General features: G+C 42.9%; 1 protein-coding gene across 3 annotated transcripts in view; it reads left to right on the top strand.

The window, feature by feature from the left end:
* Kcnq3 (potassium voltage-gated channel subfamily Q member 3) overlaps window positions 1-24,920 on the top strand; it is a 308,826-nt gene that overhangs the window by 244,127 nt on the left and 39,779 nt on the right. For all 3 annotated transcript variants that reach the window (XM_036208986.1, XM_036208985.1, XM_036208987.1), the window contains exons 2-5: window positions 18,434-18,524; window positions 19,292-19,418; window positions 20,795-20,967; window positions 24,410-24,565. In XM_036208986.1, the coding sequence (XP_036064879.1) occupies window positions 18,434-18,524; window positions 19,292-19,418; window positions 20,795-20,967; window positions 24,410-24,565 (547 nt within the window). The remainder of the gene's footprint in view (window positions 1-18,433; window positions 18,525-19,291; window positions 19,419-20,794; window positions 20,968-24,409; window positions 24,566-24,920) is intronic.

Raw genomic sequence — 24,920 nt, 5'->3', positions numbered from 1 at the left:
GTTGGTCAACTATTCCTGAACACGAGATCTGCCCTAAAGTGGTTGATATACACAGTGTCATTCCAGTTGGAGAAAACCACCAGTCTTTTTGTTTTGGTTTTGGTTTGGTTTTGGTTTTTTACAGGGAACAGTTGTATGAAAGCTCAAAGACCCATTAATCTGGAATGATATGATCTGAAAAGTGCTTTCTTCTGAAGTGTGATTTTACTCATTCTTTTATTTTTTTATTTTTTTATTTTTCTGAAGTGTTGTTGTCTGTTTGGTTTTTGGAACATGTCATTAGTTAGTCCAGACTAATTACAAACTCATGATCTTTCTTCTTCAATCTCCTAACTACTGGTATTAGACATGTACCACCTTACATGACTCTTACATCTTTTAGAGTTTGTGGAGCATTGTGTTCAGTTTGCACATCCACCAAGTGCCAGCTATAATCTCCATGTTTTCCAGACTAATATGTTTGAGATACTTAAAGGTGGTGCTTATGTTCTTCTCAGCTAAAAAACAGAGTAACATCAAAATGCACAGCTTCTTGATAGACTCCCTCTCTGCCTATTACTGACTCTGAAGAAGCAAACTGATTTTTTCCCTCTCCCTCATGCTGGAATTTTTAACTTGCTTGATCTTGTGCAGATCTTTTTTTTTCTTTATTATTATGTGTTTTAAATTTTACACATCAGCCATGGGTTCCCCTGTCCTCCCCCCTCCCGCCCCCGCCCCCACCTTCCTCCCATCCCCTCCCCTCCATTCCCATGTCCTCCAGGATCAAGGCACCCCTGGGGATTCATTTAAACCTGGTGGATTCAGTACAGGCAGGTCCTGTCACCTACTTCCAGACTGAGCAAAGTGTCCCTGTGTAAGCCCAAGGTTCCAAACAGCCAGCTCATGCACTAAGGACAGATCCTGGTCCCACAGACTGGATGCCTCCCAAGCAGATCAAGCTATTCGATTGTCTCACTTATCCAGAGGGCCTGATCCAGCTGGGGGCTCCACAGACTTTGGTTCATAATTGATGTGCTTCCATTCGTTTGGCTATTTAACCCTGTGCTTTTTGCAATCTTGGATTCAACAATTTACGCTCTTGCAGACCCTCCTCTTTCTCGACATTTGGACACCTGGAGCTCCACCTGGGGCCTGGCTGAGGATCTCTGCATCCACTTCCATCAATTATTGGATGAGAGTTCCAAGAGTACTGTTAGGGTGTTTGGCCATCTGATCACCAGACTAGGTCAGATCAGGCTTTCTCTTGACCATTGCCAGCAGTCTATAGCATTGTGGATTTTTGGGGACCTCTCCAGCACTCTGCCTGTTCTCATGTGGTCTTCATTTATCATGGTCTGTTATTCCTCATTCTCCCTTTCTATTCTTGATCCAGCTGGGATCTCCTGCTCCCCTAAGCTTTCTTTCCCTCAAATCTTGCCCTTTATTACTCCCACTGTCATCCATGTTGTTCATGTAGGTCTCATCCATTTCTCTGTCACTGGGTGATCCTTGGGTCTTTCCTAGGGTCCCGTTTTTTATCTTATTTAAGTGAGAGATTCTGGGCATTTTACTTGGTGGCTATATTCTGACTCTGTGTGATTTCCTCTACTGTGTAACAAATAAGAACTACCCAGTTATTATCAAAACATACCCGTGTGAAGCATACCGAGTATAGGGAATGGTTTAGTAATATGGGACTCCACTTGGTTTGGGCCATTCACATCCTTCTTCTAATAATGCACTTGGAAGCCTGAGACTCCTACCTGTACAAACTATGACTCAGTTTTGGATTGCACTTACAATCTCTCTAGGAGGTCACTTGTTTAGACCCATATTGTATTCAGAAAGCATATTAAATCTCAATCAATTGCCCAATATTCCTCTAGAGGATTTGGTGCTTGAAGTCTTATTGTTTGACCCTACTATTCTATTCTCTCCTCACTCCTCCATGTATCAAAACATAAGCAATCTGCTGTCCTTCTGTGAATCCTTTTCCTTTGAAGACTGTGCCTAATTTCTGTGTCTGATGCTATTCAACAGAAACAAGCTTGAAGTACCTCCTCTCATCAGTGACTACTCAGTGGCCTTCTTGCTTTTCCCCACTATTGTCTAGCCTTAAAGGTAGATAATAGGAAGGGCTCTAACACTAAGGATGTAATGTCACTGAAAGCTGGTAGCCTTCAGGAACTTAGCTAGGTGCTTTTGACCATCTTTCTGGTACCAGTAATAGGTTCCATGTCCACTGGGCACTCTGTAATAGAAATAGTTGGCTTTCTTGTATGGCCATAAGTATTTTGAGGGCAGGATTAATTCTTGATCACTTCCATCCCTTGATGATGGGTGAAGTACTTAGTAAACATACTATGTGAAAGATTGGGTGAGGTAATATGAAACAGCCCAGGGAGTGAAGGAAATTGCTCAAAGAATTATCGGTGATGGCCATTGTCTATAGAAGCACAGCTGGGCAGACAGATGTCTCCTCTACCATGCTAATGACTGTCTGATGAACACATGTGTGGGTTTTTTTCTTTTAATCTCTTTCCACTTTGGGAATTTGAAGCCACTAAATGTTTCCATCCCCATGAGTTTTCCAAATTGGGGGGTGGGGTGGGGAGAAGCACACTGTGCTTGGCCTTACTGGGAAAAAACAGCATGAGATCCAGGTCTTAGTTTGTGTTCAGGTGTGTGGCTCACAAAAGCAGTGCCACCACTTGTAGGAAGGAGGAAATAGGATCAGATAATATAAAACAGATGTACCATTGGGTTGCATCTGAGAGGACCAATTATTTATGTCTGAATGTGTCTGCAGAGCATGGTAAGAAAAGTACCACGGCAGTTGGACGCCAGCATTTCTCAACTGTCCTTAGCAAGAGTGTGGTTGAAATGGGTGGAGTTTGATTTGGCTGTTGTGTAGGTGGAAAAAGTAATTGCTTACATCAAATAACTTCAGCACTATTGAGAAGGACAGCTCTCTCCTTTTTTTCAGGAACCTCTGTACCACAGCAGAAGGTTCTTAAGAAATCGTTAGTGCTCTGGTGGGAGACATTATTTTTTCTTTCTGGTTAAAATGCAAATTCCAGGTGCCATTTTTATGTTTATTAAACCAGTAACATATTTAATGAGTGTGAACTGCCAGTCCTGGTGGAACTGAGATGGAAACAGCTTCCTTATTTATTCTTGTGAAAAATGGAGGGTTGGACAATCCATTAGATGACCAGTCTGGCAGAATACACCAAGAATCTGGGTGTTGTACTGGCTATTTGTCTTATTCCTATGACAACCCATCAAGAACAACCAAAGGAAGAAAGGGTTTGATTTTGGTTCATAATTCCAAGGTATAATGTGGGGAGTCACAGGAGCGGGGGTCTGAGGCAGCTGGTCCCATCTCATCTTGTCATATACAGTCAGGAAGCAGAGGGAGGTGATTGCTTGGTTTCAGCTCAGTTTCTCCTTTTCACACAGTCTGGGACCACAGACTATACAATGGTGCTGTCTGCATTCTAGGTCAATCTTCCCACCTTGGTCAACCTAATCTAAATAATCTACCATGGGCATACTCATGGGCTTATCCCCCAGGTGACTTTAGGTCATGTCAAGTTAATCATCAGTGTTAACAATCACAGATGTTTAAAGATGTTGATATAAAATCTAGCTCTCACCTCAAAGAGAGCAAGAGATAGTTCATCCTGTATATTTATTGTAATGTGTGTAGCCATGGGCCAGAAAACAGACTTTGCTTTCCTCAAATACATGTGCCAACTTGGGACAGGGTTCAAGATTTTTTTTGTAGATACAAAACAAGAGAAAGTCACAAATGAAGGCATTGTAAAAATATACATCAGGTCATCATGTTAAAGCAAAGCAAAGCAATCTCAATTTGAGGTTCCAGAAGATATCTGATGACTTTCTGAGTTTTGGAGCTGGTGGAAACTAGTGGTGTGCGAGTACAATCCAGGGAGTTTTATCTGATAGTCACAAAGATAGATCAGTCACAGTAGTGGGTGATAAATGACTACTAAGGGGACTGAAAACAACCCAAGATAATTTGGCCCTGGATCTGCAACATTCCAGTTCATCATAATCACAAAGTCTTAATCTGTCAGTCAGTCTTGTGGGACCATAACCTTAGTATAGCTGTTTTCCTGGGATCTTAAGTTCAGAAGTCTATTGCAAGGCTTTCTTGTAAAGACCTGCTCTTTAACCAAGAAGAACTAGATGCACAGACATTTTTCCTTGCAGTCTTCATCAGAGCACAGATGTGGATGCAACCTAAATATCTGGCAGTAAGGCAATGGTTATACAGATTTAGGGCTCTGGTGTCACAGAATGTGGCTCTTTCATTAAACATTACTGTTTTGAATATTTTATAGTCAAGCAGAAGGATATTTATTCCTTAATAAGATAAAATGCCGAGTGCAGTGTTGTGACAATACAAATTTGTAAAAATTATATATGATTCTGTCCTTGGACTGGAAAAGGACAGAGGAAAATGAAAGTACTTGATTTATTGGGTTAGATTTCAATCTGATGATTCTCAGATCTCTGCTTCCATTTTTTTTTCTTTCCAGTGTCTTTCATAAATTGAGTATTTGAATCCAAAGACTTAGAAGTTCAGAGAATCAAGTTGTTTATAGACTTGCAAAGTAACTAGGAATTTGCCATGTGGGGAGAGGCTGTTTAGGCCTATGCTGAGGACTAGGAGGCCACCAGAACCAGGCCGGGCGCTATGGACTAGATATTGCAAAGCCTAGAGCTCTCTTGGGATATCCTGTTGGGTGGGATGACATGAAACAGGGATAGGGAGAAAATGCTAGTACCTACTCCGAGCTTGTTAAACACCCACCCTCTTTTTAAGATACTCCATTAGAGTCGAGGCCAAACATGTACTTCCTTCCCATTTCCTGTATTACTTTCTCATACTCGAAAACCTCTTCATTGGCCCAGGAAAGAGCAGCAGATCTCTTCAGGCCCCAGGGATGATTTTTACCCTCAGATACTTGTAGATGCAGCCAAGCTGTATGGCCTCAGCTATGATCTCCCAGAACACAGTACTGTGTCCAGTGCCTGCAGTCATGCTGATATTACCATTCAACCATATTTTTAACATCATGTCTTACCACAGCATCTATCAGGGGCTTCAACATCCTCTATCATCAGTCTCTACTGTTGTCTCATAGAATAGACAATGAGTGTTATTGCCACTGTGAAACTAAGGCAGATAAGGCTAAGAGAAATCAAATAGCACACTCTGTTTCCCGCTGACTTGAGGCAGAGAAGCAAGGATCAACGGCAGACTCTCGCTGTGAGTCTACTCTTTTCCTTGTTGGGTGTACTACTTCCATTTTCCTGATTTGTATGTAAGTGCTGCCTAAATGTCCACAGTGGGTGTTATCCAGTGTTGAATGAACCATTTTCTTTAGACTTGACATCACTTAACTGGAAAGAGATCTTGACCTCCAGAAATACCGTCCAATGTGAAGCAAAGAATGTTTTGTTTTCAGAGTTAGCTGGACTTTGATTTGGAGTATATAGATTTTTTTACCTGATGTCTTTGTCCACCTTGTTGTGTCTCACAGACACTTGCGAAGAAGACATACTGGCCTCTATTGCTTCTCTATCTTACTGGATACTCCACAGCCCCTCCCCAGAACTCTGGTACAAGGTATCCTATGAAATATCTTGAAATTGTAAAACTTCTGGTCTTAATGACAGTGGGTTTAAGGTCTTTCATGCAACCTCCTACATTACTTTTTTTTTTTTTATAAATTAGCAACCCCCAAAATTTGCAATTATTTTCCCCCAAAACATCACTGGGGGAGATTGTATAAGGTGACATAGTATTGTGGCTTAAAGTTGATGGAGAGTGGGCAGGGTCTGCTATGTAGTTCTATAGCATTGCAGAAAGAGCTGGGAACATTACAGCCTGTCCCTCATGTACATGGTCTCCTGGCTCTAGGTTAACAGTTCTCAGGACATGTTCACATTGGCATTTCACTAGCCTGGTCTCATAATCAAGGACACTTATGTTCCTAGAAGTGAAACAATTGTGACCAAGTGTATAGGGTTAGGAATATGATTCAAAATTCGAACTCAGATCTGCCTGACTGCCCAGATCCTTGCTTCCTTAGAAATCAAGCAGTCCAAGACATAAGAAATTCTGTGAGCATGGAGAATAGTGGTAGGAGTATTGATTAGAATGAGAGGGAGAAGGGAGCTTAGCAAAACAAAGGCCTCAGAAAATGCTGAGGCCAGGCACTAAATGATAAGGAAGAGTCAGAGAAAGCTGAGTGCAGCAGATGGACTGGATGGGTTAAGGCACAAAGATGCTAGAGATCACTCAGGAGACTAGAATGATTCAAGGGCGATGTGGTGGCTTGACAAGGACATTGGGTGTCCTAAGTGAGAGTTGTACATTGTTGTATGAGAATGGGAGGAATTGGAAGGCATAAAAGGCCTTTGTAAGAGACATATTTTTCTCACTTCACATCTCTAGAAGAAGAAAGAGAGTTATCCCAAATGGCTAACATAGCTTAATCAGGAGATTCCCCTTCTTAGTTATAATGTCTTACAGTTGACAGTGTGTGAAAGACACTCAAATATAGAATAGTGTCATTTGGGAGCATTCTCCAAAGGTGGCTCCTAGATGTACTGACTGAAAATTACTTCCAGCTACCAAGAATTTATATGTTCTCCAGACATCGCTTTATTGAGATGATAAGGATAATTCTATTCATAGTAATGGTTGTTAATACGTGTCAAGCAGTAACCTAGTATCTTAGGTTATTCCCAATTTAAAGTACATTCATTCTCATAACAATTCTTGGAGATCCTCCAAATAAATGTGAGGGATTGGTGGAGCAGAGAAATTTAGGTAGCTAGCCAAAGTTATACAACAACAATTAGTAAGGTCAGAATTTAATCTCAGTTCCTGTCTGCATCCAAGTTCATGTTCCCAATTACAAATAATTTGTAAGTGGGCATGCCTTTGTCAGCAAACTGAAAGGGAAGTGGCATTTCCTGAGTGCCTACTGCTTGTTAGTGCAGATTTTACAGCCATTAACTCCAAATATACTTACAAGACAGCGCTTCATGCTGCTCCAGATGAAGATTTGGTAGCCAGTGGGGAAGCTGGACACAAGACTCTGACATGTCCAATCCAACTCCAAATCCCTAGTCTTTCACTGATGGAAACTCCCCAGAATGCTTGATGGGTCGTAAAAAGTTTGCCTTAAATCTCAAGGTGGTACCCAGTTAGTGCCATCCAGACAGAAGCCTAAGGCAACAACAGTGAGTCTAAACACTGCTGTTGTATTTTAAAAGTATTCATGAGGGAACAAAACACTCAAGAAGTGACTCAGGCCTGAATCTCAGCTACTTCAGAGGTTGAAGCTGGAGGATTGCAAATCCAAGGTCCAACCAACTATAGAGCTAGCCCCAGGAAGCCTGAGGGACTTAGGAAGACTCTGTCTAAAAACAAATGGTTAAAAAGGCATGAAATGGGAGGGGCACATTGGGGTAGATGTAAGAGTTGGATGCAGAAGATGGGAATGGTAGATATAATCATATGTCATTGCATAAAAGTATACAATTCTTTAAATTAAAAGGACAATTAAGAATGATGTACTCTACTCCTTAAGTGAGGAAAGTTGCTTGGTGGTAGACCAATTGCCTAAGGCTAAGGATGCTGCGGGTTCAATCCCAGTCCCATAAAAGGAGTAGAAAGAAAAGGAAAATGAGGAGGGAAATGGAGAGGGGAAGGAGGAAGAAGGGGAGGAAATGGAGAAAGAGGAGGAAGTAGAGAACAGAGACATGAAGGAGAAGAAATAATTCAGCATGGTGACATACCATGAAGTTTAAACAGATGTTTCTAGTGTCAGATACAGCATGCAGAGCCTGATTAAATCTTTGTCCATCATTCATATTAATTTCTTCAATGAGTCCTTCACAAAATGTGGATATGCCTGATTTATCCTTGTAGTCATTTTTTTAAAGTGTCCTGTGGTTGGCAAGGATGTTTTAGAACTAAGTCTCTTCCTTTTAAGTTTTTTTTTTTCCTGTATAGCATCAGGCATATAAATTGCCCAAGATGATGCTGTTCATTGGCTACCACATTCTCTTGAAGAACTGGAATAATAAATATTGTCATGTTGTGGGCTAGAAGGTCTCCATTGCAGCTACTCAGTTCTGCTGTTATGTTACATTGATAGGTGAGCCTGGCTGTGATCCAATAAAACTTTATTTACAGAAACAAAACAATGGACTAGATCTGGTCTGAGGACCATTGTTTGCTACCCGTTAATTCAGATGGCCAAAATCTGCACTATCTTACATGTCTGTAGGCAGGACACTCACATGGATATAGAGTAAGGATTAGCCAGGACTTGTTATTTATGTAATATTTCTTCTCCTTTTCAAGAACACAGGCATTTTAAATGTCAATCAATTTTTTATATACTGCTATTGGTGAAATTATTAAGGCCACTCCACATAGTTAAAGGGAGGTTTATTTTGTGGGGTAACTTACAAATGAAGGGATAGGTTGTAGGGTCTGGCAAAGGTATGGCGCAGTCTGGCAGTGTTCTCTGGAGAACTCTCCTCGGTCTACCTCCAGCATCCAGGCTCCCAGAACCAAGAGAGATCTCTCCTCTTGCTCCTCAGTCTTCCGCTCCCTCCTCTGCCCCGCCTTGTGGGCGTGACCATTAACGAAGCCTCAATGGGGGTTGGAACTTGCAGGCCAATGCTGGGATGGCTACCCACTACATACTGCCAAATCAATGTTTGGAATACCTTTTATGAGCAAAAGAAAAAATAAACTAGTGTTTGATTAGTGACCTATTCTATCAGTGCTTAAATCTAGGCACTTTGACATGTTGACACTTTTGAATGATTATCGTTTAATCCCCTGACTGTCCCATGAGGTGAGATTAGAGGGTAGCCTTTACCCCTTACTTAGCAGGGCTCTGTGAACTCTACTTCAAGGGAATGGTTGCACAAGGGGACTGGGAATTCACACCAAACAAAAATGGTGAAATGTCTTATAAGTATTTTATCTTAAAAATATGTAATTGAAATGTAAAATCATCTTTACTATATCTCAGAGTTAAAATACAGATTAGAACTTTTGGAATTGGTGAAAACTGAATTTAGTGTTAGTTGGAAGTATATTTAAGGGGATTGTTTTTAAAACAATATTTTCATTTGTTCTTTAAAAACCCCATACATAATATGCAATGTATTTCAGTCATATCTACCTCCTCCCAGCTCATACTAATTCCTCCAGAACCCACAACCCACCTCCTTTCCAGCTTCATCTCATCTTTTACTATTGATATTATTAACATGGAGTACAGTTAGTGCTGACAGTATGCACACAGGTGTGGGCTATCCTCTAGGACATAGGCATGCTACCAGAAGCCACATGGCTATAAAAGGCCCAAATCATATGACTTCACATTTTATTATTTCTTCTAAGAGGAAGGATTGCAATGGTTAATTTTAATTGTTAAGTCAATAAAATTAAGAAATGTAAAGAGATTAGTGAAGTACACCTCTAGGTAAGGTGTGTTTCTATAAGGGCCTCTCTCTGTATGGGCATCCCCAGAGAAAACTACACGATAAAGCTCTCTTCTAGAGGGAACTAGTCCCTGAAAGGATTCATAATATGACGGCATTATTGGATGGTAGTATAAGGTAAGAGGTGTGGCCTGGTTGGAGAAATTAGGTCACGGACACTATGTCTTGTCTTTGGTCCTTCCTGTATTCCTTCTCTACTTCTCCCTATGGTAAACAGATGTCTAGCACATGCTTCATGATGTTCTGCCCAAGTGCATAAGGCCAAACAACCATGAACCGACCTTCTGAAACTTTGAACTAAAATCAAAAATCCCTCACCTTTAAATTATCCTCCTAGTGTTTTGGTTGTAGAGTTAGAAAGAAGAGCAAATACAAGGACTGTGTGAGGTCTGAGCCCTTTTGAGGACCAGCTGATTTGTCTTCAATGTTTCCATTCAAGAACATCCTTTGCTAATTGTATTGTATTTCAAATATCTCTCAGCCAGTTGTGATAACACAGGTCTGAAATCCCATCACTCAGGTATGATTGTGAGTTTGAGGCCAGCCTGCAATGTGTATAGTGACCCTGTCTCAATCAATCAATCAATCAATCAATCAATCAATCAATCAATCATCAGTTCTCTCATCATTTCCATCCAACTCTCATAAAGTCCTGCATACTGTAAGCTTAGCCTTTTTACTATGCAGATGATTTTGACTGAGCTACTCAAGGTGTCTGCTGAAGTAGCAGAGGCTGATAGGCAAAGCCATGTCACCCCCATGACAATTGTCAATCACACCAGCCTGGAGCTCCTATTAGGAAAGCACTTTTTAGTTATGAGACGTTTTTATGCTGCACAAGATCTCCCACATGCCAAGAGATTGGGAAAGAGTATTCAGACAGCAGAGATACCTTTGTGTGTTACTCCTGTTTTATAGATAAGGAAGTGAGATTTCAGGAAATTAAAATCTATTCAAAGTCCCTGGTTGCTGGGCCAAGATCTATACCCGAATAAGCCTGTACTTCTATCTTTTGTGGTGTATCAATCTCCCCCAAAACACAGTATCACACAAGAGAAATAATCTCTTTTCTCACCTTCCTCTTCCTCTTTCTTTCTTGTTCTATTCTTCTTCTCTCTGTAACTCCCTCCTCCTTCTCCCTCCCTCCCTCTGTATCAGGAGTCCAGATGTGGCTCCCAGAATCGTGTCATCAGCCTGTGAAGACTCAGATAAAGAAAGTTCTCTACAAACACCCTTTTAGTGGCTGTTTAGAGAAGTCCATTTCTAAAGGGTCCACTATTTGCTGGCTGTTAGGTGACTGGCACTTTTATTTCAATACCATGCAGATGTCTCAAACCTGGCAGCTTGCTCCATGAAAGCAAAGTCTGAAGCAAGGTTACAGTCCATTGTAACCTAATCACAAAGCATAGCATCCTATCTCCTTACCATATCCTACCCACTAGAAACAAGTCCTAGCCTCTTTTAAGCAGTGGGAATTCCCCAGAGGTGTCATTAGGATGAATCTATTCTGGATGCCATCATGGGGTCTGCTTGCTAGAGCCCTGCTCCACAGCCTTTGATCTATTCCTTTGTTACCCTGAATTTTCAGAGAAATATAGCAGGTGCCTACAGTCTGAAGATAATCCTTAGAATATAACCCTGCTACCCTCTGTGTCATCTAGTAGCTTGGAATGCAAATTTTGGGGCACCAAATTAAATGCTTTGTTGATAATGAAACTTTGTATTCTGTAAGGAAACCAGATACCACAGTCAGGGACAGTGCAAGTACCTAGCTAATGGCACCTATAACTATCCCACAGGGGAAAATAATGTGATGTGCCAGAGCTAGGACAGCACTGACTTTATATGGAAGTGTCAAATGTGAACAGGGTGAAAATACAGTGTTGATGGCATACTAATAAAAATGATGGGTATTTCAGCTGGTGTTGTTAATGCAGAGGAAAACAGAGAGATGCTTGGACTGGGAAAAGCTAATAACCTTACACCCAGGCAGAGGCTTCCACCCTCTAAAAAGATGGAATGTTTATAGAAGGTTAGGTGGATCTGTAAAGCTCTTTAGGAAGAGCAAAAGTGTGATTTGGAATGATGTGTATAAGGCAGTGTGTGATGTAACTGAGATACAATCTTCCTGGGACTTTTGATTTCTAGATTTTCCAATTTTAAATAAGTAATTTGGGATATTGATGAACTAGTAAGTGAGTCTGTCAGCCATGTGGCAATTATTTGCTAGCATGACCCATTCAAGCTAAAATTTACTCCTGCTGAAGCTGGCACAGGTCAGGTCTATATGCTGTGTCAAGGGTGACACTGTGTAGCCCAAGAGCATTCTCTTCTTTACTTCTCACAACAGCCCTGAATTAGGAGCTTGTGCCATTACCATTTCCAAATGATGAAGGTCTCCTCCATGCAGCAAAGCAGCACAGCTGATATCTGAGGTCAGATTCTTCCATCCATCCTAAACCCATAAAAATAGCCCAGAAAGACTTATTGTACTATTCCCCTCAATTGCATACTTCACAGATGGAGACACACAGACATGGGGAGGAGCTTAGAGAGAGAGTAGACAGCAGTGCTTGAAACAGAACTAAGACAGGAAGTTTCTTCAGCTATTGCCTTGTGACACGAGCTTTTCTCCTAAAAAGAAATCATAGGAGACTTACTTCATTGGAACAGTCTAAGATATGCAGTGTTTATCATTGGATTCCTAGAGCCTCGAGTGGTCAGGCCATGTCAAAGAATGCATGAGATTATGAAAAGTTAAAGACAAAGTCCTCTATGAATGATCAGATTTTCTCCCTACTACTATTTGGAAAGCAAGAAATGAAATATAAGCACTTGAGAGACAAGTATGGTCTGCTCTCAACTACCAGTGTGTAACAAGTAGTCATCCATTAATTTGTGGAGGGAAGGAGAGATGTAGAGGAGGTGACTGATCTGAGCTTGAAAGAGAAAGGATAAATCGACTGGATGAGAGGAAGATGGTAAGTTAGGAGAGGGAATAGAATCTGGAGAGTCTTCCATGTTTTTACTAAATTTTAAGTCTGTTATGCTTAGAGTGGCAAAGAATGAAGAGATGAGCCTAGAAAAACATAGTATATTTGGAGCTCTGTTGATAGATGTGCATTTGTTTACAACTCTGTATATTCTTTTATTTTCTTCTTTTCTTTTTTTTTTGGGGGGGGGGTTCAAGACAGGGTTTTTCCATGTAGTTTTGGTGCCTGTCCTGGAACTCACTTGGTAGCCCAGGCTGGCCTCGAACTCACAGAGATCCACCTGGCTCTGCCTCCCGAGTGCTGGGATTAAAGGCGTGCGCCACCACTGCCCGGCAAACAACTCTGTATATTCTTAATGGATTGAATCTTCTCTGTCTGTGGTGCTCTGCTCTCCTTGGTCTCTCGGGGCAATTTTGTTCTTCATGTCTGTTTTGAGGTGTGATATTATTAGAGCCACATCTGCAGTATCTTGACACCTTTCCATGGGATAGCATTTTCTGTCTGAAAACTTGCAATTTATTTGGGCCTTCAACTCTAAAGTGAATTTCTTGTAGGTAGAATATAGTGGGATCATCCCTCTTATCCATTCTGCCCTGGCATGATCTGATGTGGGAGGGCCTGACTTTCTTGCTAAAGAACTAGGAGTCAATTGGTCTGCTTAGATAAATAATGAGGAAAGGCATTTGAAGGACAGAGTGGAGGCAGGGAAGGAAATGATGAGGATACTTTCTCCTGGGCTCTTTTATTTTTATCTCCCTCTCTTTAGTCCAGAGATAAGGTGTCTCTGACTGTACTTCATCATGACTCATGAATACCTGCCCTGCTCAGTGCATGACTACTTCATCATGGCACATGAACACTTGCCCTGTTCAGTACATGGATGTATTGCTTTGCTCACCCTGAGATGCAGCCTCAGTTCATGGGGTGTTGTTGATTCTGTAATTGTGAGTCCTGCAACTTTTGACAAGATGAAAAGAAGCAATCGCTGGGAATCATTCTTAAATTATTTGTACTTTTTCATTTGTACTGTTAGACCCTGGCATCTAATGACCTTGTTTTTTAACTACTTGAACCTCACTGATAAATAAGCACACAACATGTTTCAGCAGAAAAAAAAAAAAATGAGTTCCAGAAGGAAAGGGGAGAACATAGGTCTGATCTCAAAAGGCAAAGTAAACGCCTATCTGATTTAAATTCACTGAATTTTCCTAGTGTGTAATATTTTACCTTTAACCCAGAGATAGGTGGTATTTAATGAAAGTCAACGCATTCTAACCATGTTAAGGAAGAGCACACATCCTGTCAAAGTCCTTTCCAGTTTATTGAATACAAAGCAAAGAATGGCAATGTGGGAGATAGACAAGCTGAGAGCTGGAAGGCCAAGACCTCACCATCACTCTGCAGGAGTCATGTTGTCTTCATATGCTCATTATTTAGACCTCTGGTGTATGTTTATTGTACCCTAATAAACTTGTCTGAGGATCAGAAGACAGAGCCATCCACCAGATTAGACATAGAGACCAGACAGTGGTGGGACACACTCTTATCACTTGGGAGGTAGTGATCTGTCTGGATCTCTGTTGAATTCACTGGAAACAGAGCCAAGCAGTGGTGGCACACACCTTTAATCCCAGTACTGTGAAGCACACATGCCTTTCATCCCAGGAAGTGATGGCAGGGTGGAAAAAGGTATATAAGGCATGAGAAAACAGGAACTAAGGCAGTACAGCAGAGACCCATTCAGGTGAGGACTCAGAGAATTTCAGTCAGAGGATTCATGGAGTTGAGGAGGTAAGGTTGGCTGTGGCTTGCTCTACTTCTCTGATCCTCATGCAAGTTTATTAGGGTACACAATATATCACTACACTGGTGTACACATTTTCTTCCTATAAAATGAAGGAACAAGAAGAGGCCTTATTTGGATTTCTTGAATATTGTGGTTGCTAGAATTTGGGTGGGGTACAACATGAACAATCAGGAAAAGGAAACACGGGAGAAAGAAATAGAATATTACTTATGAGCTCAAGCCCATGTCCCTAGGGCATGGCAAATTCTTAGTCCTGTCCCTTACCCAAAAGACATTACTAGTTGATAATGACATTTCTTCCAGTTAAGTTGGCAGCAGTTTAAATCCCACATCCCAAGTAGTCTCAACCAATCCATACTATAGAATTTGCAAGATAAAAATAATTCATCAATCATGTTTGACTGACCCAAACATTATATTGAGGCCTTGACCAGTTTGGATTCAGTTAATCCTTGTGGTTCATATTTATATTTTCTTTTGAGAAAAATCTATCCAGATCTTTAGACCAGTGTAATTTGGTTATTTGATTTTTTGTTGTTGAATCATTTGAGTTCTTTACATATTATAGATATTAGTAACTCCTTGTCAATATAGAGTTTCAAATTTTTTCTCAGTCAGATAAATCTTTGTCTTTTCACTCTTGTTCCTTTGCCAGTTTTTTAGTTTGACATACTCTCATCTGTTTGGTTTGGCCTTTTACTATGTAATAGAATATTATTCGGCCACTGAAAGTATGAGGTGATGTCATTTCTAATAATATGGAAGGACTTGGAAGGTATTATGTTAAATGAAGTCAGATGCAGAAAAACCAAGACTTCACAATTTCACTCATGTATGAGATCTAAATGGTTGGCCTCTTAGCAGTAGACAGTAGATTGATGGTTCCTGGAGCTGGAGAGAAGATGGGGGAGGAGAAGTAGGATCAGTTGGTCAACAAGTATATTGTTATGTAGGAAGAGTATAGTCTGAAGTTCTGCACCACAAGAGGAGGCATATAACAAGGCACATTTAGTCTGTTTTGATTGTATTCACCATGAACAGATAGCACATTTAAGGTGGTATGCTGGTTACCTTGAGTTGCTTGCTACACAGCATGTACCTACATGAATCAAAACCCCACAAAACCCCAAAAGCCTCATAAAATATGTGTAAGTATTATATATCAATAAAAATCAAAACCATGGCAATAAATGAAAGAATGGCAACCTGGCACACAGTGGGTCCTTTACCTCTGACAAATTTCACTGAAGGGCCAGTAGGATTCTGATGTGGTCTGGAGGTGCTCTCTGCCTTGGAGATATTTCATCTCTCCAGTGCCAGGACCCATGGCATTGCCTTGAGTCTGGTCAGGTGTGAGAGAGCCAACCACACTGCTCTGTTAGTTCAGGCTGTCTACACCTGGCTAAGATGGCAGGTCCTTCATCCCTTTCTATGCAGGAACTCAAAGGATAATCCAGTGGATCAAGCTGCTGCCTGCCTCCATAACTTTGTACGACATGTTGGAGCCACTGATGATGGAAAGTTGTCCCAGAACAACTGCAAGTAAAGGGGACCAGTGGGGTCCCTGGGCAGAGACTTCCTCAATGTGGGAGTCCAGGGAAGCAGAAAGGGAACTGCCAGTAAAATGGAGTGCCAGGTGCCTTCCTATACTATCTACATCTCCAGCAGATTCTCCATCAAGGTCCCCTACTGGCTCTCAGCAAAGAGGAGTCTCTTGTTCCGTTGGTGACGCAGTCACCTGAGCCTTATCTGTGTAAGGATGTATATGAAGTAGTGACACTTCCATGCCCTCTCTGATGATCTCAGGAGAAACACCACATGGAGTGGTAACATAATGTGGGCATTTTCCATCTCTTACCTCAGTGACATGGCTGGTCCTCCTTCACCTCCCTGTCTGAAAAGCTGCCTGTGTCCTCCTGTGTGCTGCCTGGTGGAAGTCTGGTACTGAGCTCACCTGGACAGGGTGCACTGGGCCTTGTACTGATCATTGAAGCCATACAGTTTAGAAGTGTGTGCAATTCAAAGCGACCTTTCTGTGTCTCTCCCCTGACTCCTTGAGCTCCACCTTGGCTGAAAGATGGTAGAGGATGAGGAAAGCGTGCTGAGGGAGAAACGGGGGCCAATGGGCATGCAGATAGCCTTGGCACCAACCAGCATTGCTCTTAAACACAGCCTGGTACTGCAAACACAACAGCTCTGGGGGACCTCCACAGGGCCAAGCTCCTGTTCTGGACCTGAAGACCACAGAGGGGAGGGGGAGGATGTGAACACAGAGCAGAAGGTGGGCAGAAAGAAAAGTGGAGGCAGAGACATTGGGATGAGCAAGGTAGTGAGAGGGAAGGGAAGGAGGCAGTCAGGGCTATAGAAAGAGAGCCAGAATTGGCAAAGGGCAAAGGAGAGAAGAAAAGGAGGGGTCACTGAGGCACCCACAGTGCAAGAGACAGAAAGGAAATGGAGGGCAGGGATGCAGCTGCCCAGACACTTCTAGCCTCTGTCATCGAGACTGACTGCTGAAATCGAGTTATTTTAAAGACATTTAGAAATTTGCTAGAAGCTGAAAAAAAAAAGTCTCCTCTTCTCAGGATTGGAAGGGCTTCCTAGATGATTCATATTCCATAAATTACTGGTTTTTCTCCAGTCTCAGAGAGTAGATCCCAGTAACGCTGCTGAGGAAGGCCATGCATAGCTAGTTGTGTGGTGGTTGGCTGCCGCCTGCTGGCATAGTCTGGTTCTGCATGCTGTGGGCTGTTCAGAACTAGGTTGAAATTGAGTGGTGGAAGATTTAATACTCCACTTTGCTCTCCCAGACTGTTAGAGCTCCATAGGAGATCAACCTCTCTTGTCAACTTTGAACTTGGGGTTTTATGGCACAATGTAGAGATTCACTTGGACCTCAAATTCAGCAGGTCCACATGAAGCTTCTGTTCTTCTTGGGTCTGAGGCTACTGCACAGCCCCTTGACAATCTGTTTTCAATATTTCCTGGCAACAATATCTTCACTGTGGTCTTCTTACTCTTCCCCATCATCCTCTTCAGTCCTGCTGAGACCACCAGGAGGATTCTCTTTCAGGAGCCTCTTATCTCCTCACCTCTCTTCTATTGCCAGCCATAACAGCAACCTCTGACCACAGCCCCTGTTGAGCTGACTCTGTCCACAGGTGTAGATACAGATGTCTCCACTGTCCATAGAAGATATGTTCAAGGATGCCCTGTGAATGCCCAAATGGAAGATAGAACCAAACTATTCATACTACACTTTTCTATATATACTGCATTGCCTATGATAAAGCTTATTTTACAAAGTAAGCACAGTAAAAGATTAATGGCAATACCTAACATAAAATAGAACACTTACGCTAATAAATTGTAATAAAATAATTTAATATCCATCAATGGCTGGTTTCTGGAGTTTGCATTTAATATTTTCAGACTAGGATAACATCGAATGACTGAAACCACAAAAAGCAACCACAGATAAAGGAAGGCTGTTATATGTAGATACTGTGTGTGTGTGTGTGTGTGTGTGTGTGTGTGTGTGTGTGTGTGTGTGTTGTGTCTCTGATTTCTGCAACAGGGAATTACTGAAGTCACTTCAATGCCTTCTTTAAGCAACTGTGGGTTACTTAGAGCACTGAGACAGAAGGTAGTGACTGGCTACAGACAGGAACTGGTACATTCTCTGCTATCCAGGAGTAGAATGTGACAGGCCAAGCAACCTAGACCACATGGTCATCCAGCTCTGAAAGTTAGATGCACTTGGCAGATTCCCAACCCACACTGAATTTTCTATCACTCTGTATAACAAATTGCTGCTATCTTAGTGAATTGTAATGATACCATTTCTCTCTGTATCTCAGTCTCTGAGCATCATTAGTCTCAAGTTGCTGATTCTGTCAAGATGCTTAACATCTTCAGCCCTGTTCATAGTCTTACCCACCTTCAGAGTCACAGTGGAAAATGAATGGGTTAACCTATGAAGCAAGTGACACTGTCCAGTGTCCTCACTGACCCTTTCTTGCCATTGCTTGCTGGTCCAGCCAGGACTCAAGCTCCTTCCTTCCTTTTTCCTTCCCTCTAGGTTTCTAATTGTCCTGGGATGCTTGATTCTGGCAGTGCTCACCACCTTCAAGGAGTACGAGACTGTGTCTGGAGACTGGCTTTTGCTGCTGGTGAGCTATGGGCCATTAGCCCTGTACTCTGGAATGGAAGTTATGCCACTTTCAGCTGTAGGGAGTCAACCTCTGGAAACTATTCTCCTGGATTGCAGCTTCCTAATGGCTCTAGCCAAGTCTAGGTCCAAGAAAAAGCAGTGCCTCCCTTGCCTGGCCCAGTGTGCCATAGATGTAGACTTCCTCATGACGATCCACTGTTCTGGACAGAAACAAGGGGGCACACAAGTGCAAGCCAAAACCATCATGTATTAAGTGATAACACATAGCTTTCTGGCTTTCCAAAAGTTCACCTAAAGGTGTACTCCATTCTAAACCTTGACCCTCCTTTGATTTCTCAAAATGTAAAAACCAAGGATGATACTGAGAAACTCTTGAGGCAATGGCTGGCCCAAAAACTAAGGCGAGCAACATTGGCCAGCTAGTCATGCCAGTGTCTGAGCATCCCGAATGGGATTGGCAGATTGTGTTTGACTTTACTCCTTAGGGGTTTTTAATAAATTCACGGGACTTTCCGAATGATTGGTTGGAATGGAATCTTTGGGAAAGAAACGGGCACAGATTCATTTGGCCTAGATAGTTAATGTGCCAAGAGGAAGACAGGAGTGCTTAAAAACTGGATAGAGGTGGCTCCCCTGCCCTTTTCTTCTCCCTGGCCCCAGCATGCTCACCACTAGAGCAGCCATAACAGAAACCCTGTTCCTCTGATCTCAGTAGTCCTGACACTGGGTACTGGGTAACCCCACTCCATATGCTCTTCCACACAGGAAACATTTGCTATTTTCATCTTTGGAGCTGAGTTTGCTTTGAGAATATGGGCCGCCGGATGTTGCTGTCGATACAAAGGTTGGCGTGGAAGGCTGAAGTTTGCCAGGAAGCCCCTGTGCATGTTGGGTAAGCCCTGACAATGGAGTCCAGTGGTGGCTTCAGTCCTCCCCTACACTGTTTCTAGAAGGAAGTCGTATGGATGCAGAGAATGACACATTATCTGGTGTTGAAAATCCATCTCCTGGGATTATTCCTTGAGATGTGATACGGGCAGTGAATCTCAGTAGTTGGGGACTGGGCTCACTATTAGCATTTGGGTTGTAAGGAAGCCATGAAGCACCAGGTAGTGTGTGTGTGTCCCCAGTACCTAGACTAGTAGCACACTCAGTCATTACTATACCTCAAATTATCTGTGTCTTCTAGGACATCAGTGGTAGAAAGTGCCACAGCATTGATGACTGAGAGTGTACTTCTCTCAGACCAGACCACATTTTGCCTGTTTTACAGAGACTGAAACTGAAGTTCACAAAACTGAGTTCTTCAAGTTTCATAATTGGTGAGCAGCAGATCCCATCAGTCTTAGTTACTATTCTATTACTGTAATGAAACACTGTGACCAAGGCAACTTTTTAAAGAAAGCATTTACTTGGGCCTTGCTTACAGTTTCTGAAGCTTAGTCTATAACCATCATGGTTGGGAGCACAGTGATGGGCATAGTGCTGGAGCAGTAGCTAAGAGCTTATATCCTGATATACAGGCAGCAGTGAGAGAGAGAGAGAGAGAGAGAGAGAGAGAGAGAGAGAGAGAGAGAACGCAATTGGGCCTGATATTTTGAAACCTCAAAGCCCACTTCCCCAAGTGACACACCCTTCCAATAAGGCCACACCTTCTCCTACCACACTTCTTAATCCTTCCCAAACAGTTCCACTAACTGAGACCAAGCAATCAGATACATGAGCCTGCAGTGTCCCTTCTCATTCAAGCCTCCATGCCACCCCAATGTAGCAATTCTGGACGAATCCAGTGCCCCTGGACTAATCACTCAATAAATCACACCCAAGTTCCCATTTCATGTCCTGCTTACTCAGAAAAAAACAAAAAACAAAAAACAACAAAAAAAAACTTAAAACAGTCCCTGAGAATCAGGCTTCACTTCTTTATCCTGAGCAACCCCCAATTTCCTCTTCTCTACAACTCATGGGATACCAGATGCCACGTACTTTAGAAATTGTACTTCTGAGCTCTAGAACCAGAGTTGAAGTCTAGTAGGGTCTTTCCCTAACTCCTGGGAAGTCACTAGTGCTCAGCGTTGCCGTTTCTCATCATCCACAGCATAATCCATTACTACTGGCGGTTGATGTCAAATTCAACACAGTTGCTCAGGCCAGCCCCTGCTTGACACATGTTCATTAATCCCCAGACAGTGCTTAATGATGGATGGTGTCTTTCCTCTGCATGACCTTTTCTCCCTGTTCTCTGCCACGGTCTGTCCTCTTTACCAGACATCTTCGTGCTGATTGCCTCTGTGCCAGTGGTTGCCGTGGGAAACCAGGGCAATGTCCTGGCCACCTCCCTGCGAAGCCTCCGCTTCCTGCAGATCCTGCGCATGCTTCGAATGGACAGGAGGGGTGGCACCTGGAAGCTCCTGGGCTCAGCTATTTGTGCTCACAGCAAAGTAAGTGTTACAGAGAAGCCACGAAGTGACACAGGACTCTCTCCTACTTGTGTCTTTCTATGTCACCTCTTCCTATAGTGTCCCTGCGGGTAGTCATGCTGCCAACACTAATGATAATGATAACAAGGAGAGAGGAGGAGGAAATGGAGAGAAAAGTGTATGTGGGTGTGGTCTAGAGAAGATGTGGACCACAGGCAGACCTGGGCTTCCGTCTTAGCTCCACTGTATTCAAATACCTGGTTAAATCACTCACCCTTCATTGGCCTTCGGTTTCCTCATTTCTGAAGGAAGGATGACTGTGGAGGATTCAACAGCTCAGAGGTAATATCTGTACCTCCACGTGGCTGATAGTGTAGAGTGAGCTTACACAGGCAGCATGGACAGGAAGGGAAGGTTTAGGAATCACACAAACTAATTTTGATCCAAACTCTGTGTTACTTTGGGGTGTTTTGAAATCCATTGTTTGCACTGTGGGCCAAGTTCTATGCTTGACTCCTCTGCCATTCAGAAATACAGAGATGGAAGCCCGTGTTGCAAGGGTGAAACTTCTTTATTATTATTATTATTATTATTATTATTATTATTATTATTATATTTGTGTTATAATTTTACACATCAGCTATGGGTTCCCCTGTCCTCCCCCTCCTGCCCCCACCTTCCCCCCAGCCCCTCCCCTCCATTCCCATGTCCTCCAGGACAAAGACTCCCCTGGGGATTCAGCTCAGCCTGGTACATTCAGAACAGGCAGGTCCAGTCCCCTCCTTCCAGGCTGAGCAGTGTCTCCACGTATGCCCCAGGTTCCAAACAGCCAGCTCATGCACTAAGGACAGGTCTGGGTCCCACTGCCTGGGTGCCTCCCAAACAGTTCAAGCTATTCAATTGCCTCACTTATCCAGAGGGCCTGATCCAGTTGGGGGCTCCACAGCTTTTGGTTCATAATTCATGTGTTTCCATTAGTTTGGCTATTTGTCCCTGTGCTTTTTTTCAGTCTTGGTCTCAACAATTCACACTCTTACAATCGCAAAGGTGAAACTTCTAAAGTTTATCCTACAGTTAGGATAGGCCAAGCGCCGCTCCTGGGACAAATACACCCCAGGGTCTCTACCAACCTGGCACGTAATGCTGGTTCATGCTTCTTGTGTTAGGTAGGCTAGCTGGGTCTCATGTGTCAGGAAACTGAGCCCTGAGTCACCAAGGTAGGAAAAGAAGGGCTTTCAGATCCTGTAGAGCACATTTTGAAACATGGCAAAGCATTTGCTTCTGTTGCTTCCCTACACTGGTTGGACACCAATCCCTTGATCCCAGGGCTGACCACTAGGATCCTTGTCATGTGTGGGAACAGGCTTTGCCACAGAGCTGCTGGTAAAAATTATATAAAGTCAGGGATCCCTTGAAGAGCCACTTGAACTCCCAATGTCAGCTATTAGACCCCCTCTTAAAAATCCAGCACAGCTGGCGTATCTGCATACTGCACATGATCAAGCAGCTGTTTCTAAAGAAGCAACCAGTGAATCTTCTGGCTTTCAGGAGCCTGGGAGACAGAGTTACAAAGCAAGAGGCAGGTGTTCAGACAACCATCAGGGAAGGAATACGCAGTCTCTTTCTGCTCTCCTATCTCCTTCAGGGCAGACCCTCAGAGGAGAACCTCCTGCTTTGCATGTGTGGACTTACCTGAGTGCAGTGTGTATAGGATGCTGTGGGGAGGACAAGACTATGAGCTGAGAAACCTAACAGAGTTAGAGAAGCAGACTCATTAAAAAACAGTGAAGCTACAAAGGAAACACCTCCAAACTCTCCCTGTTACCCTGACACTGCTCTTACACAATGCTACCCCCCCCCAAAAAAAACCCCCAAAAAACCAGAGAGGCAGGAAAGATGCATTTTGACTTACTGTTTCAGGTGTTTCATTATGTTGTTATGGGGAAGGTTTGACAAAGCCAGTGAGTTTGTGACAGCAGGTCTGTGTGATGGAGGCTAATCACGTCACAGCAGACCAGGAAGTAGAGGTTAAGACAGGAATTGGGGACCAAAGAAGACTTTCAAAGTCCCACCCCTAGTGACCTATTTTTACCAGCTAAGCCCTACCTTCAAAACATCTCTGTGGCTTCCACCAAGGAAATTAGCACCACTAGCCAGGAAGGAAGTGTTCCAGACCTAAGCCTATGAAGGGTAGTTCCCATTGAGTTCACAACACTCTCTAGTGGGATAAAATTATCCTGGAAGATATCATAATGAAGGTTATGGGTGAATGTTGATGACTGGGGGCCTCTTCATTTGGCCCTGCAGACAGGATAGTATGGGCAGCAGGGACTCTGTGAGCCAAGGTGGTAAGAGAGGCAACCTGTCAGTGAAATTCTCCTGTCTAAAGGCAGCAGGCTGGCAATGGACCGCCCCAGGAAGGACAGCTGTGCCAACGACATCTCTCTGAGATGCCTCAGCAAGAACACAAACTTTATATCCAGAATATGTTCACCTGTTGTTGTGACTCATCTGCTCCACCATGCAAAACCTTGATGGGAGAACCTCGGAGGACTTAAAGCAACAAAGACCACCCTAGAGATCATCATCTCCATCCATCCAGGGCTTTTGAAACTCCAGGGATTGGCTTGTGTTTGCCACCTCTCTATGCTACTTACTATTGTGTTTCCTTTTGACACTTGTCCTCTGAGTTTACATCTTATTGTATCCATGACATCACAGCTCTCATATGTCTCTTATGGTTACTTTTCATATGTTCAGATATGCAAGATCATCTAACATAACAATGGTTTGTCTGAATTCCACCATTGGAATCCAGAACACCTACAGGACTCTTTTGGCCTAGTTTCTTCTGTCTTTCTTTCTTTCTTTCTTTCTTTCTTTCTTTCTTTCTTTCTTTCTTTCTTTCTTTCCTTCCTTCCTTCCTTCCTTCCTTCCTTCCTTCTTTCTTTCTTTCTTTCTTTCTCTCTTTCTTTCTTAATTTTGAAGATTAGGATCTTACACAGAAATAAGAAGGTGTAGTTCTCCCATGGATCATACAGTGAAATGTTGGCAGGAATGTGTCACTGTCTGTGACTTGGTCTTCTTGGTCACATTACCTGCATTTCGCCACTAACCTGCACAGAGAGTTGAGCTTTTGCCATGCTGGGTGCAGTTCTGTAACACATGAAGTCTCCCAAACTCAGAACTTGTCACTGACGATAACCAATTTCTCCTGATCACTCAGGAAGCCTCCTGGGCTGTGACATCAGGTCACCTAGAACGGAGTTTTCCTCTTCTCCTAGAGCCTACAACAGTTTAGTAGTTGATGGAAATGTTTGTAATCTTGGTCCTGTTTTTCACTGATGAGTCGTGAGACTCAGAAAAGACAGCTGGTAAACATGGACTCCAATTCCAGACTGCCTAGCTCAAGCTTCCACCTGAGGAGCTTCCCACCGATTCTCTCTGTTGTTCGCTGTTCCAGGAACTCATCACTGCCTGGTACATCGGCTTCCTGACACTCATCCTTTCTTCATTTCTTGTCTACCTGGTGGAGAAGGATGTGCCAGAGGTGGACGCACAAGGAGAGGAGATGAAAGAGGAGTTTGAGACCTATGCAGATGCTCTGTGGTGGGGCCTGGTGAGTCACCTTTGGTGAAAGGCAACCCTGGGGAGGTTCTATGGAAAATTGACTGCGAGATACATATGGAGGCGAAAGGCAGAGCATAGTCAGCTTCATTCTGCATCTGAAGGTGGACCACTTCCACCATTAAATCCACAGAAGTTTCTACTGATGAATACGGTACCTGGAACAGTTTTGTATAAAGCTTGAGGAAACTAGATCTCAGAACAGACTATTTGCATGGCTTCCTGGGACCTGGCCTTGTTAGTCATGGGCAGTCATCAGCCAAGCCATGGTACACAAACACAGTATCAGATATATGTGTGACACACAGAGCTGAAGGCACATGCAGAAGTGCACAGCCACACACAAA

Source organism: Onychomys torridus, chromosome 16 (assembly GCF_903995425.1).
Source record: "Onychomys torridus chromosome 16, mOncTor1.1, whole genome shotgun sequence".
Taxonomy (NCBI): Eukaryota; Metazoa; Chordata; class Mammalia; order Rodentia; family Cricetidae; genus Onychomys; species Onychomys torridus.
Note: the sequence above shows the minus strand (reverse complement) of the source record. Positions and strands in the feature narration are given on the sequence as shown.